The sequence below is a fragment of the Oncorhynchus tshawytscha genome, linkage group LG10 (assembly GCF_018296145.1).
Source record: "Oncorhynchus tshawytscha isolate Ot180627B linkage group LG10, Otsh_v2.0, whole genome shotgun sequence".
NCBI classification, from domain to species: Eukaryota; Metazoa; Chordata; class Actinopteri; order Salmoniformes; family Salmonidae; genus Oncorhynchus; species Oncorhynchus tshawytscha.
This window is the reverse complement of record NC_056438.1, coordinates 81,764,113-81,779,112: the sequence shown is the minus strand read 5'-3', so window position 1 is coordinate 81,779,112 and position 15,000 is coordinate 81,764,113. Positions and strand designations below refer to the sequence as shown.

At 46.2% G+C, this 15,000-nt stretch overlaps 1 protein-coding gene across 1 annotated transcript in view; it reads right to left on the bottom strand.

The window, feature by feature from the left end:
• The window catches only part of LOC112236738 (piezo-type mechanosensitive ion channel component 2-like), a 207,640-nt gene that overhangs the window by 130,237 nt on the left and 62,403 nt on the right, over positions 1–15,000 (bottom strand). The window contains 7 exon segments of the mRNA XM_042329609.1: positions 1,488–1,611; positions 2,430–2,660; positions 6,172–6,368; positions 7,874–8,003; positions 11,337–11,465; positions 14,113–14,286; positions 14,545–14,710. Of these exon segments, the coding sequence (XP_042185543.1) occupies positions 1,488–1,611; positions 2,430–2,660; positions 6,172–6,368; positions 7,874–8,003; positions 11,337–11,465; positions 14,113–14,286; positions 14,545–14,710 (1,151 nt within the window).

Here is a 15,000-nt window from a genome sequence, read left to right as displayed (position 1 = left end):
GGAAGAGTAGCTGCTGCCTTGGCAGGAACTAATGGGGATCCATAATAAACCCCAGGAAGAGTAGCTGCTGCCTTGACAGGAACTAATGGGGATCCATAATAAACCCCAGGAAGAGTAGCTCCTGCCTTGGCAGGAACTAATGGGGATCCATAATAAACCCCAGGAAGAGTAGCTGCTGCCTTGGCAGGAACTAACGGGGATACATAATAAACCCCAGGAAGAGTAGCTGATGCCTTGGCAGGAACTAACGGGGATACATAATAAACCCCAGGAAGAGTAGCTGCTGCCTTGGCAGGAACTAATGGGGATCCATTATAAACCCCAGGAAGAGTAGCTGCTGCCTTGGCAGGAACTAATGGGGATCCATAATAAACCCCAGGAAGAGTAGCTGCTGCCTTGGCAGGAACTAATGGGGATCCATAATAAACCCCAGGAAGAGTAGCTGCTGCCTTGGCAGGAACTAATGGGAATCCTTAATAAATCCCAGGAAGAGTAGTTGCTGCCTTGGCAGGAACTAATGGGAATCCATAATAAACCCCAGGAAGAGTAGCTGCTGTCTTGGCAGGAACTAATGGGGATCCATAATAAACCCCAGGAAGAGTAGCTGCTACCTTGGCAGGAACTAATGGGGATCCAGAATAAACTCCAGGAAGAGTAGCTGCTGCCTTGGCGGGAACTAATGGGGATCCATAATAAACCCCAGGAAGAGTAGCTGCTGCCTTGGCGGGAACTAATGGGTATCCATAATAAACCCCAGGAAGAGTAGCTGCTGCCTTGACAGGAACTAATGGGGATCCATAATAAACTCCAGGAAGAGTAGCTGCCTTGACAGGAACTAATGGGGATCCATAATAAACTCCAGGAAGAGTAGCTGCTGCCTTGACAGGAACTAATGGGGATCCATAATAAACTCCAGGAAGAGTAGCTGCTGCCTTGGCAGGAACTAATGGGGATCCATAATAAACCCCAGGAAGAGTAGCTGCTGCCTTGACAGGAACTAATGGGGATCCATAATAAACCCCAGGAAGAGTAGCTCCTGCCTTGGCAGGAACTAATGGGGATCCATAATAAACCCCAGGAAGAGTAGCTGCTGCCTTGGCAGGAACTAACGGGATACATAATAAACCCCAGGAAGAGTAGCTGATGCCTTGGCAGGAACTAACGGGGATACATAATAAACCCCAGGAAGAGTAGCTGCTGCCTTGGCAGGAACTAATGGGGATCCATAATAAACCCCAGGAAGAGTAGCTGCTGCCTTGGCAGGAACTAATGGGGATCCATAATAAACCCCAGGAAGAGTAGCTGCTGCCTTGGCAGGAACTAATGGGGATCCATAATAAACCCCAGGAAGAGTAGCTGCTGCCTTGGCAGGAACTAATGGGGATCCATAATAAACCCCAGGAAGAGTAGCTGCTGCCTTGGCAGGAACTAATGGGGATAAATACAAATGCAAAGCATTATTGAGCAGCTGTGATATTATCTCTGACCCTTCTTCTTGGGTTGGTCATCCACATGTACGTCAGTGAGTACAGCATCCTCCTCTCTCTGCTTGTCCTTTCTCTCTGTCAGAGTCTGTCTCAGCAGCAGCCAGAAGCTCAACAGACACAGGACCTAGAGACAGACAACAACAACAACAAAACACTTTCTGAGAGAGAAACACAGAATGTGGACATAAAGATAGAGACGATCATACTTCCAATCATTAGCATAACACATAGACTTTATTGTGCCTCAATTTATAGGCAACTCAAGAACACATTCTTATTTACTGCCTAGGAATAGTGGGTTAACTGCCTTATTCAGGGGCAGAACGATAGATGTTTACCTTGTCAGCTCAGGGATTCAAATTAGCAACCTTTCGGTTACAGGTCCAACGCTCTAACCACTAGGATACCTTCCGCCACCCCATCTAACCACTAGGATACCTTCTGTCCCCCCATCTAACCACTAGGATACCTTCCACCCCTCCCCTCTAACCACTAGGACACCTTCCGCCCCTCCCCTCTAACCACTAGGATACCTTCCGCCCCTCCCCTCTAACCACTAGGATACCTTCCACCCCTCCCCTCTAACCACTAGGATACCTTAACCACGCCCCTCCCCTCTAACCACTAGGATACCTTCTAACCACCCCTCCCCTCTAACCACTAGGATACCTTCCGCCCCTCCCCTCTAACCACTAGGATATCTTCCGCCCCTCCCCTCTAACCACTAGGATACCTTCCGCCCCTCCCCTCTAACCACTAGGATACCTTCCACCCCTCCCCTCTAACCACTAGGATACCTTCTGCCCCTAATGACGAATCACAAGTGACCCGGTCCTAAATGGCAACAGTTGCAGTACTTTCACATCCTCAGCAGTTCCTCCAAAAAACAGTTCCCAAAAACAGTGACATGACAGTTCCTTCTTCTAGGTTCCATTGAATTACCTTGGATCCCAGTTCACTGAAGGGCACGTCCTTCTTGAGGAAGAGTCCAGGCACGGGCTCCAGCAGCTCAAAGCTCCAGATGTACTGCAGCACAATGAGCAGGTTCCCGTAGAGCACCATGAAGGGAGAGGTTAGCATGGTGTAACGACGACGGTCCCTCACCATCCACAACATACACGACCACATCAGGAACACAAACGTCAGCCAGCTAACATACGTGATGCTCCACGCCTGGGCACAGAGAGAGAGGGAGAGAGAGAGAGGGAGAGATGGGGAGGGAGAGAGAGAGAGAGATGGGGAGGGAGGAGAGAGAGAGAGAGAGAGAGAGGGAGGGAGAGAGGGAGAGAGTGAGAGGTAGGGAGAGAGGGAGAGAGAGAGAGAGAGGTAGGGAGAGAGAGAGATATGGGGAGGGGGAGAGAGAGGGAGGGGGAGAGAGAGAGAGGTAGGGGGAGGGAGAGGGAGAGGGAGAGATGGGGAGGGAGAGAGAGAGAGTGAGAGGTAGGGAGATGGGGAGAGAGAGGGAGAGATGGGGAGGGAGAGAGAGAGAGTAGAGAGGAGGGAGAGAGAGAGAGAGGTAGAGAGAGAGGGAGAGGTAGAGAGAGAGAGAGAGAGAGAGAGAGAGGGAGAGAGGGAGAGAGAGAGAGAGGGAGAGAGGGGGAAGAGCAAATGCCACAAAACCTCAGAGTCTACAATTCCTCAGAAAAACGTAGGTACGGCCAAGTATGATCACGATCACAAAAACAGTTTATTGGAAGTTAAAGTTGATTTACAGTTTAACAGATAATTGTTTTTGAAAAAATGAGGCGAGCGAATAAAAATATAATATATGAACAAATGTAATTAATTTAATTGTAAACAACTTTAGTACATCACCTAGCGACCTTACCAAGAGGTTTTAGTGTTTTAATTATTTGTAAAATCCTAGTGAACTTACCAAGAGGTTTTAGTGTTTTAATGATTTTGGAATGACAGTCACAGGGACCAGTCCTGGTCAGGGTACCCCTCCTAAGGCTCCCGAGTGGTGCAGCGGTCTAAGGCACTGCATCTCAGTACAAGAGACATCACTACAGTCCCTGGTTCAAGTGCAGGCTGTATTGCATCCTGCCGTGATAGGGAGTACGATAGGGTGGTGCTGTCCAGGTTTGGCCGGGGTTAGCAGTCATTGTAAATAAAAATGTGTTCTTACCTGACTTGCCGAATTAAATAAAGGTTAAATTATTTTTTTCTTTAATTAAATGATAAATAATTACACGGGTGTCAGAAGTGGTATAGCATCATTGAAATCCCGGCTGAGTTTTAGGTAGAGGTATCTCGAGATGAAAACTTCTTAAGGCTAGGAGGCAGTATTCGGACATTTGGATGACTGAGGGGCCCAAAGTAAACTGCCTGCTACTCAGGCCCAGAAGCTAGGATATACATATAATTAGTATATTTGGATAGAAAACACTCTGAAGTTTCTAAAACTGTCTGAATGATGTCTGTGAGTATAACAGAACGTATTTGGCATGAGAAACCCAGAGGACAAATCATCCAGGATTTTTGTTTTTGAGGTCACTCTCTATTCAATGGGGATCTAGATTTCTAAGGCACTTGCTTGCAGTTCCTATCACTTCCACTGGATGTCAACAGTCTTTAGAAATTGGTTGATGTTTTTCCTTTGAGAAATGAAGAAGTAGGGCAGTTCAGAACGAGGGTCGAGTGAAGTGTGACCTGAAAGCTCGCTGCAAGTTGTTTTAATCAGTTTATCTCGTCTTAAATTGTATTGATTATTTACGTTAAAAAATACATAAAGTTGTATTAGGAAAGTTGTTTGAAATGTCTGGATCAAGTTTACAGGTAACTTATTAGATACTTTGTGGTCATGTTGCGCGAGTTGGAACCGGTTTATTTTCTGAATCAAACGCGCCAAATAAATGGACATTTTGGGGACATAAAGAAGGACATTATCGAACATTATCGACCATTTGTGATGTTTAATGGACATATTGCAGTGCCAACAGAAGAAGATCTTAAAAGGCATGAATTATATCGTTATATCTGACTTTTGCGTTAAGCCTGGCGGGTTGAATTATGATTTTCATGTGTATGTGTGCTGGGGTGCTGTCCTCAGATAATAGCATGGTTTGCTTTCGCCGTAAAGCCTTTTTGAAATCTGACACTGCGGCTGTATTAACAAGAAGTTAAGCTTTAAACCCTTGTATAACACTTGTATGATTTATTATTTATTATTATTATGAGTATTTCTGTTTTTGAATTTGGCGCGTTGCTATTTCACTGGGTGTTGTCAAATCAATCCCGCGCGCGAAGGGATCACTAAGAAGTTAATATTCATAGATTAAGATCATTTTATTGGTCAACACAACGTCCAACCAAAATTTTACTTCCGATTTTAACCCAACCCCTCCGAAAAGACACACATACATAATTTTGTATAATTTATATGCTAGTTGAAATATATAACAGTCTACTGAGGTAATCAGACCTATTCGTACTCTCACAAGCTGCTTTTCAGCTTCTAGTCAACTTGAATTTACATTTAACACATATTTAACAAATATTTTTTAGACAGCTGAAGCAAGCACAACACATTTTCTTCAGGAAATGTATCTTTACTTAGTTTAGTCATATTTATCTACCTTAGAAAGTGTTGTCTTCAGGCTGACTAGCATCTACTGAGTTAAAATATCCCATACATTGGATCCCAAATTAACTTGAAATATCTACAAAACAGGTTTTGCAGTCACATAATCCAAAAAGGAAGGCTACAGCTATTCTTTTTTTCCCCAAAATTAGAGATTTTTTTTAATTCACTTGATTCGATTAAACCGTAATTTAACTCAATTCCAACTTCTACAATGAGAAAGTGAATAGTTTGTTTCGTACATATTAATCATTCATGATTCATATGAATTAAATGAATCGTTTAAAAAAATGATTGGGGAAGAAGTGTAAAGCTTGGCATTTTGTTTAACAGTAAATCAACATTGTTAGGCCTTGTCAGATGACATACAGTATGCTTTCTTTAGCCTTGACGTGAGCACAGTCACCAGATGGACCTAAGTCACCCGAGGGACCACAGTCACCACAGTCACCTGTGGGACCACAGTCACCCGAGGGACCACAGTCACCACAGTCACCTGTGGGACCACAGTCACCCGAGGGACCACAGTCACCCAAGGGACCATAGTCACCCGAGGGACCACAGTCACCAGAGGGATCACAGTCACCACAGTTACCAGAGGGACCACAGTCACTCGAGGGACCGCAGTCACCCGAGGGACCAGAGGGACCACAGTCGCCCGAGGGACCACAGTCACCACAGAGACCACAGTCACCACAGGGACCACAGTCACCACAGGGACCACAGTCACCACAGAGACCACAGTCACCACAGGGACCACAGTCACCACAGGGACCACAGTCACCACAGTCACCAGAGGGACCACAGTCACCACAGGGACCACAGTCACCACAGGGACCACAGTCACCACAGGGACCACAGTCACCCGAGGGACCCGAGGGACCAGAGGGACCACAGTCACCCGAAGGACCAGAGGGACCACAGTCACCACAGGGACCACAGTCACCAGAAGGACCAGAGGGACCACAGTCACCACAGGGACCACAGTCACCAGAGGGACCACAGTCACCAGAGGGACCACAGTCACCACAGGGACCACAGTCACCCAAGAGACCAGAGGGACCAGAGGGACCACAGGGACCAGTCACTGTGTTTACTCACCATCATGGCTATGAGAGCACAGATATAGCTTTGCTTCATAATGAACCTGAACACTGTTACTACAGCATTCACTCTGCCCTCCTTCTCCTCCTCCTCCTCCTCATCGCCCTGTTCCTCCTTCTCCTCCTCCTGCTCCATCCCAGCAGTCTCTCCTCCCACGGTTGGATTGATGTCATACACACTTCCATTCTTCTTCTCTGTTTTAGATATAAAGATAGAGGGACCACGTTATTTAGTAGAGAAATATTAATGGGGTCTTTTTGTAGTCACAGGACATCTACAGTACATTCAGACGGTATAGACAGAAATATTAATGGCGTCTTTTTGTAGTCACAGGACATCTACAGTACATTCAGACGGTATAGACAGAAATATTAATGGCGTCTTTTTGTAGTCACAGGCTTAAATCTGATGCAATTTCTTCTGTGAGATCATCTTCATGAAGCTAATGTCGCTTTTTGTGAATTTTGAAGCATTTATGATATGAAAATAAGCACATAAAGCGCATAAAGGCTTCATAATTCATGAATTAGAGAGGTAGAGAGACTGTAGAATCAAAACGTATAATATCTCCTAAGCCTGTGTTAACCTCAGACCTTATTTATCCCAAAAAAACATTAATTTCACCTTTCATTTGCCCATTAATTTCCCCATTCGTTTCCCCATTAATTTCCCATTTAATTTCCCCATTCATTTCCCCATTTAATTTCCCAATTCATTTCCCCATTTAATTTCCCCATTCATTTCCCATTTAATTTCCCCATTAATTTCCCATTTCATTTCCCCATTTCATTTCCCCATTCGTTTCCCCATTCAATTCCCCATTCATTTCCCCCATTGAAATGGGCTGAACCAGAAGTTTCAGCTCCGGTTTTTAGGACTACAAACTGGAGAGCTATATAGGGATGCTTCCCAAACGTCTCTATTCCCTATATAGTGCACTACTTCTGACCAGGGCCCTATGGAGTGTCATAAGGAATAAGGATATAGTGCACTATTTCTGACCAGGGCCCTATGGAGTGTCATAAGGAATAAGGATATAGTGCACTACTTCTGACCAGGGCCCTATGGAGTGTCATAAGGAATAAGGATATAGTGCACTACTTCTGACCAGGGCCCTATGGAGTGTCATAAGGAATAAGGATATAGTGCACAACTTCTGACCAGAGCCCTATGGAGTGTCATAAGGAATAAGGATATAGTGCACTACTTCTGACCAGGGCCCTATGGAGTGTCATAAGGAATAAGGATATAGTGCACAACTTCTGACCAGGGCCCTATGGAGTGTCATAACGAATAAGGATATAGTGCACAACTTCTGACCAGGGCCCTATGGAGTGTCATAAGGAATAAGGATATAGTGCACTAGGGCCCTGGAGTTTAACCAGGGCCCTATGGAGTGTCATAAGGATATAGTGCACTACTTTTAACCAGGGCCCTATGGAGTGTCATAAGGATATAGTGCACTACTTTTAACCAGGGCCCTATGGAGTGTCATAAGGACATAGTGCACTACTTTTAACCAGGGCCCTATGGAGTGTCATAAGGATATAGTGCACTACTTTTAACCAGGGCCCTATGGAGTGTCATAAGGATATAGTGCACTACTTTTAACCAGGGCCCAGTTCACTAAATTTCCTCCTCAAAGATATTGCGAGCAGAAACTTTCGCCCCAGTGTGTGTACAGTACAGTAAAACTCACCTGTAATGTTATTGGTTTGGTCCATTTTATACTGTGGGGTGGAGTACAGGTCCAGACCGACCGGTCTATTCTCCACCGAGTTTAGGGTGGAGATGTCACAAGACGTCCCGTTGGACTTTGCAGCCAACCCCTGTGGGACAACACAACGACCATATGGACTAGGGTTACGGCCCAGAGGTTTTCCTAGTCAGGTCATGAGACCATTTGTTTTCAAGTGCAGAATAGTAGGTTACAGTGCAGAATAGTAAGTTACAGTGTAGAACATGTAGCAGTAGCTTCAAAAAGATAAGATATGCACATTTGTGATACACTACAGTCTAGTACGGTACCTACCTCAGATGTACTGTAGCCATCCTGGGTAGAAAGCAGCTAAAATAAGGAAAAAGAAACAGGCAAGGAGACGTAGAGAGAGGTAGAGAGAGGTAGAGAGAGGCGGAGAGAGGCAGAGAGAGGCAGAGAGAGGCAGAGAGAGGTAGAGAGAGGCGGAGAGAGGCAGAGAGAGGCAGAGAGAGGTAGAGAGAGGTGGAGAGAGGCAGAGAGAGGTAGAGAGAGGTAGAGAGAGGTGGAGAGAGGCAGAGAGAGGTAGAGAGAGGTAGAGAGAGGTAGAGAGAGGTGGAGAGAGGCAGAGAGAGGTAGAGAGAGGTAGAGAGAGGTAGAGAGAGGTAGAGAGAGGTGGAGAGAGGCAGAGAGAGGCAGAGAAAGGTAGAGAGAGGCGGAGAGAGGCAGAGAGAGGCAGAGAGAGGTAGAGAGAGGTGGAGAGAGGCAGAGAGAGGTAGAGAGAGGTAGAGAGAGGCAGAGAGATGCAGAGAGAGGTAGAGAGAGGTAGAGAGAGGCAGAGAGAGGCAGAGAGAGGTAGAGAGAGGTGGAGAGAGGTAGAGAGAGGTGGAGAGAGGTGGAGAGAGGCAGAGAGAGGTAGAGAGAGGTAGAGAGAGGTGGAGAGAGGTAGAGAGAGGTAGAGGTGGAGAGAGGCAGAGAGAGGTAGAGAGAGGTAGAGAGAGGTAGAGAGAGGCAGAGAGAGGTGGAGAGAGGCAGAGAGAGGTAGAGAGAGGTAGAGAGAGGCAGAGAGAGGTAGAGAGAGAGGCAGAGAGAGGTAGAGAGAGGTAGGCAGAGAGAGAGGTGGAGAGAGGTAGAGAGAGGTGGAGAGAGGTAGAGAGAGGTAGAGAGAGGTGGAGAGAGAGAGGGGGAGAGGCAGAGAGAGGTAGAGAGAGGTGGAGAGAGGCAGAGAGAGATAGAGAGAGGTGGAGAGAGGTGGAGAGAGGCAGGAGAGAGGTATAGAGAGAGAGGTGGAGAGAGACAGAGAGAGGTAGAGAGAGGTAGAGAGAGAGAGGGAGAGAGGTAGAGAGAGGTGGAGAGAGGCAGAGAGAGGTAGGAGAGAGGTAGAGAGAGGTGGAGAGAGGCAGAGAGAGGTAGAGAGAGGTAGAGAAAGGTAGAGAGAGGAAGGAGAGAGGTAGAGAGAGGTAGAGAGAGGTGGAGAGAGGCAGAGAGAGGTAGAGAGAGGTAGAGAGAGGTAGAGAGAGGTGGAGAGAGGCAGAGAGAGGTAGAGAGAGGTGGAGAGAGGCAGAGAGAGGTAGAGAGGTAGAGAGAGGTGGAGAGAGACAGAGAGAGAGAGAGAGAGAGAGGTGGAGAGAGAGGTAGAGAGAGGTGGAGAGAGGTGGAGAGAGGCAGAGAGAGGCAGAGAGAGGTAGAGAGAGGTGGAGAGAGGTAGAGAGAGGTGGAGAGAGGTAGAGAGAGGTGGGGAGAGGCAGAGAGAGGTAGAGAGAGGTGAAGAGAGGCAGAGAGAGATAGAGAGAGGTGGAGAGAGGTGGAGAGAGGCAGAGAGAGGTAGAGAGAGGTGGAGAGAGGCAGAGAGAGGTAGAGAGAGGTAGAGAGAGGTGGAGAGAGGTAGAGAGAGGTGGAGAGAGGCAGAGAGAGGTAGAGAGAGGTGGAGAGAGGCAGAGAGAGGTAGAGAGAGGTAGAGAAAGGTAGAGAGAGAAGGAGAGATGTAGAGAGAGATAGAGAGAGGTGGAGAGAGGCAGAGAGAGGTAGAGAGAGGTGGAGAGAGGCAGAGAGAGGTAGAGAGAGGTAGAGAGAGGTAGAGAGAGGTGGAGAGAGGCAGAGAGAGGTAGAGAGAGGTAGAGAGAGGTGGAGAGAGGTGGAGAGAGGTAGAGAGAGGTAGAAATAGGTAGAGAGAGGTAGAGAGAGGTAGAGAGAGGTAGAGAGAGGTAGAGAGAGGTGGAGAGAGGTGGAGAGAGGCAGAGAGAGGTAGAGAGGCAGAGAGGTGGAGAGAGGCAGAGAGAGGTAGAGAGAGGTAGAGAGAGGTGGAGAGAGGTAGAGAGAGGTGGAGAGAGGTGGAGAGAGGTAGAGAGAGGTAGAGAGAGGCAGAGAGAGGCAGAGAGAGGTAGAGAGAGGTAGAGAGAGGTAGAGAGAGGTAGAGAGAGGTAGAGAGAGGCAGAGAGAGGCAGAGAGAGGCAGAGAGAGGCAGAGAGAGGCAGAGAGAGGCAGAGAGAGGCAGAGAGAGGCAGAGAGAGGTAGAGAGAGCAGAGAGAGAGGTAGAGAGAGGCAGAGAGAGGTAGAGAGAGGCAGAGAGAGGCAGAGAGAGGCAGAGAGAGGTAGAGAGAGAGTAGAGAGAGGAGAGAGGTAGAGAAGAGGTAGAGAGAGAGGCAGAGAGAGGCAGAGAGAGGTAGAGAGAGGTAGAGAGAGGTAGAGAGAGGTAGAGAGGCAGAGAGAGGCAGAGAGAGGTAGAGAGAGATAGAGAGAGAGAGGTAGAGAGAGATAGAGAGAGGTAGAGAGAGATAGAGAGAGGTATAGAGAGATAGAGAGAGGTAGAGAGAGATAGAGAGAGGTAGAGATAGATAGAGGTAGAGAGAGAGAGGTAGAGAGAGGTAGAGAGAGGTAGAGATAGATAGAGGTAGAGAGAGGTAGAGAGAGGTAGAGAGAGGTAGAGATAGATAGAGGTAGAGAGAGAGAGGTAGAGAGAGGTAGAGAGAGGTAGAGACAGGTAGACAGAGGTAGAGAGAGGTAAAGAGAGGGAAAGTGCATGGCCCTCCAGCTATGTAGTCAAGGGAATGACATTGCTGATCTAAGGATTCCTGTTTTATCTTTCAACCAATAATCAATAGTTTATAACGCATCAAAAATACCCCGAGGTGAATTTACCCCCGAAGTGAGTTAAGGTCATGGAGTGTTATACGTTATGTAATCTGGGTCATTTATTGCTGAACAACGCTTCACAATCTACCCGTTAATCAATCGTTTATAATGCATTAATAAAGTATTCATTCTGAAATAAAGCAAGGTCAGAAGTTTTATAATGGTTCATCCTAAGTTTCTCTCCTCTGTCCATTGGTGAGCCTTCCACCACAGCTTGGCCTTTTATGATGTATTGCTGAACCTTCTTCCCGATGATCAATATTTTCTAAAGCATTAACCCCACAGGTGAGATAAAGAGAAAAACCCGAGCGTTATACGAGTCAGGATCTCCTACGTTTCTTTCCTCTGTGCGTTGGTGAGCTTTCCACCACAGCTGTCTCCTCTTGTCCGCAGAGTTCCTGGTGCCGTTCCCAACCATCTCCTCCTCTTCCTCTCCGTCCTCTCCCTCCTCTCCTTCATCCTCCTGTTGTAAATAAAGGAATTCAAACAACTGTAGAGAAATCTCAGATGTATTACCTAATAGAACCTAAAGGACAGAACCTACAGGACAGAACCTAAAGGACAGAACCTACAGGACAGAACCTAAAGGACAGAACCTACAGGACAGAACCTAAAGGACAGAACCTACAGGACAGAACCTACAGGACAGAACCTACAGGACAGAACCTACAGTACAGAACCTAAAGGACAGAACCTACAGGACAAAACCTACAGGACAGAACCTACTACCCAGAACCTACAAGACAGAATCTACAAGACAAAACCTACAGTACAGAACCTACAGTACAGAATCTACAGTACAGGACCTACAGTACAGGTCCTACAGTATAGAGCCTACAGGACAGAACCTACAGTACAGAACCTACAGTACAGAACCTATAGTACAGAACCTACAGTACAGAACCTACAGTACAGGACCTACAGTACAGAACCTACAGTACAGGACCTACAGTACAGAACCTACAGTACAGGACCTACAGTACAGGACCTACAGTACAGAACTATAGTACAGAACCTACAGTATAGAACCTACAGTATAGAGCCTACATTATAGAACCTACTACCCAGAACCTACAGTACAGGACCTACTACCCAGGACCTACAGTACAGAACCTACAGTATAGAACCTGAGAGAGAGAGAGAGAGAGAGAGACCTATGCCACTCCTGCCCACCCCATGCACCCCATCCCCGCAAAGAGGGCCTCAACATGGAAATCACACATACGCCCAGGTAGTGAGCGGGCAAACAGGCCCAACCCCCCACTCTTACACTCGCCCAAGCCAATGGCATGTACCAGATGCTCAGCAGGCTCTGCTCACACTTACTGGCCTGAGGCCAAACCACACAACTAACAACATTGGACACTCTATGGAACAAAAAGCCTTCACTATATCATCCTGGAATATCCCAGGCCTGAGGTCATCTGCCTTTGGCCTAAAGAGCAGGAACCCGGACTTCACCAAAGAAATCGGTAATACAGACATTGTCATCCTGCAAGAAAGCTGGTATAGAGGAGACGGACCCACTGGTTGCCCTCTAGGTTACAGAGAGCTGGCTAGAAATTCAAAAGGAAATTATCTTAACAGAGAAAAATGTCCTCCTGTGTGCTACCTATATCCCCCCACTAGAATCCCCATACTTTAATGAAGACAGCTTATCCATCCTGGAGGGGGAAATCAATCATTTCCAGGCCCAGGGACATGTACTAGTTTGTGGCGACCTAAATGCCAGAACCGGACAAGAACCTGACACCCTCAGCACACAGGGGGACAAACACATGCCTGGAGGTGACAGCATTCCCTCCCACATATGCCCCCTAGACACAACTACAACAACACAACCAACAAAAACGGGTCACAACTCCTGCAGCTCTGTCGCACGCTGGGTATGTACATAGTCAATGGTAGGCTTCGAGGGGACTCCTATGGTAGGTACACCTATAGCTCATCTCTTGGCAGTAGTACTGTAGACTACTTTATCACTGACCTCAACCCAGAGTCTCTTAGAGCGTTCACAGTCAGCCCACTGACACCCCTATCAGACCACAGCAAAATCACAGTCTACTTGAACAGAGCAATACCCAATCACGAGGCATCAAAGCCAAAGGAACTGAGTAACATTAAGAAATGCTATAGAGGGAAGGAATGTAGTTTGGAAACCTACCAAAAAACAATTAGGCAACAACAAATTCAATCCCTTTTAGACAATTTCCTGGGTAAAACGTTCCACTGTAATAGTGAAGGTGTAACTTGGTAGTAGAAAATCTTAACAGTATATTTGACCTCTCAGCTTCCCTATCAAATCTAAAAATCTCAAATAGAAAACCGAAGAAAATTAACAATAATGACAAATGGTTTGATGAAGAATGCAAAAATCTAAGAAAGAAATTGAGAAACCTGTCCAACCAAAAACATAGACCCAGAAAACCTGAGTCTACGCCTTCACTATGGTGAATCACTAAAACAATACACAAATACACTACGGAAAAAGAAGGAACAGCATGTCAGAAATCAGCTCAATGTAATTGAAGAATCATAGATTCTAACCACTTCTGGGAAAATTGGAAAACACAACAAGAATTATTTATCCAAAATGGAGATGTATGGATAAACCACTTCTCCAATATTTTTGGCTCTATAACAAAGAATAAAGAGCAAAAACATGAGCAAAAACATATACATGATTAACTACAAATCTTAGAATCAACTATTAAAGACTAGCAGAACACACTGGATTCTCCAATTACCATGAACAAACCAAGACTTCACAAAATGGGAAAAACACCAAATTGAGACTCTGCATACAGAATTATGCAACATTCTGTAATGTTTACTGTTAATTTGTATTGTTTATTTCACTTTTGTATATTATCTACCTCACTTGCTTTGGCAATGTTAACACATGTTTCCCATGCCAATAAAGCCCCTTGAATTGAATTGAATTGAATTGAGAGACAGAGACAGAGACAGAGAGAGAGAGAGAGATTTCGAAATTTAGAATTTAGGAAAAAAAAAGTCCATTCTATGGGTTGTATCTCTATGTTGTTACCTATCGTGTCTATAGGTCCCTGGAGCCAGAGGCGTATGAGAGATACCAGGGTGTTACCTACCTCTATAGGTTCCTGGAGCCAGAGGCGTATGAGAGTGGCCAGTGTGTTACCTACCTCTATAGGTTCCTGGAGCCAGAGGTGTATGAGAGTAGCCAGTGTGTTACCTACCTCTATAGGTTCCTGGAGCCAGAGGCGTATGAGAGTGGCCAGTGTGTTACCTACCTCTATAGGTTCCTGGAGCCAGAGGTGTATGAGAGTAGCCAGTGTGTTTACCTAGGTTCCTGGAGCCAGAGGTGTATGAGAGTAGCCAGGTTCCTGGAGCCAGTGGCCGTATGAGAGTGGCCAGTGTTTAGGTTCCTGGAGCCAGAGGTGTATGAGAGTAGCCAGGTTAGGTTCCTGGAGCCAGAGGTGTATGAGAGTAGCCAGTGTGTTACCTACCTCTATAGGTTCCTGGAGCCAGAGGTGTATGAGAGTGGCCAGTGTGTTACCTACCTCTATAGGTTCCTGGAGCCAGAGGCGTATGAGAGTGGCCAGGGTGTAGTACAGCAGCAGCAGCATAATGGGGTTAACAAAGTGGTGCCAGGCCAGATCAGGGTTAACTATCATCCTCCACGTGGAGGAGCAGTCAGTCTGGATGATGGATGAGATGCCGAACAGACTGGAGAAAAGAGAGAGAGAGAGAGAGTCCTTTACCATTTGTACATTGTTAAAACACTATATATTTATATATATATGACATTTGTAATGTCTTTATTGTTTTGAAACTTCTGTATGTGTAATATTTACTGTTAATTTTTATTGTTTATTTCACTTTATATATTATCTACCTCACTTGCTTTGGCAATTTTAACACATGTTTCCCATGCCAATAAAGCCCCTTGAATTGAATTGAATTGAGAGAGGGAGAGAGATGAGAGAGAGAGAGGGAGAGAGAGAGAGAGAGATAGA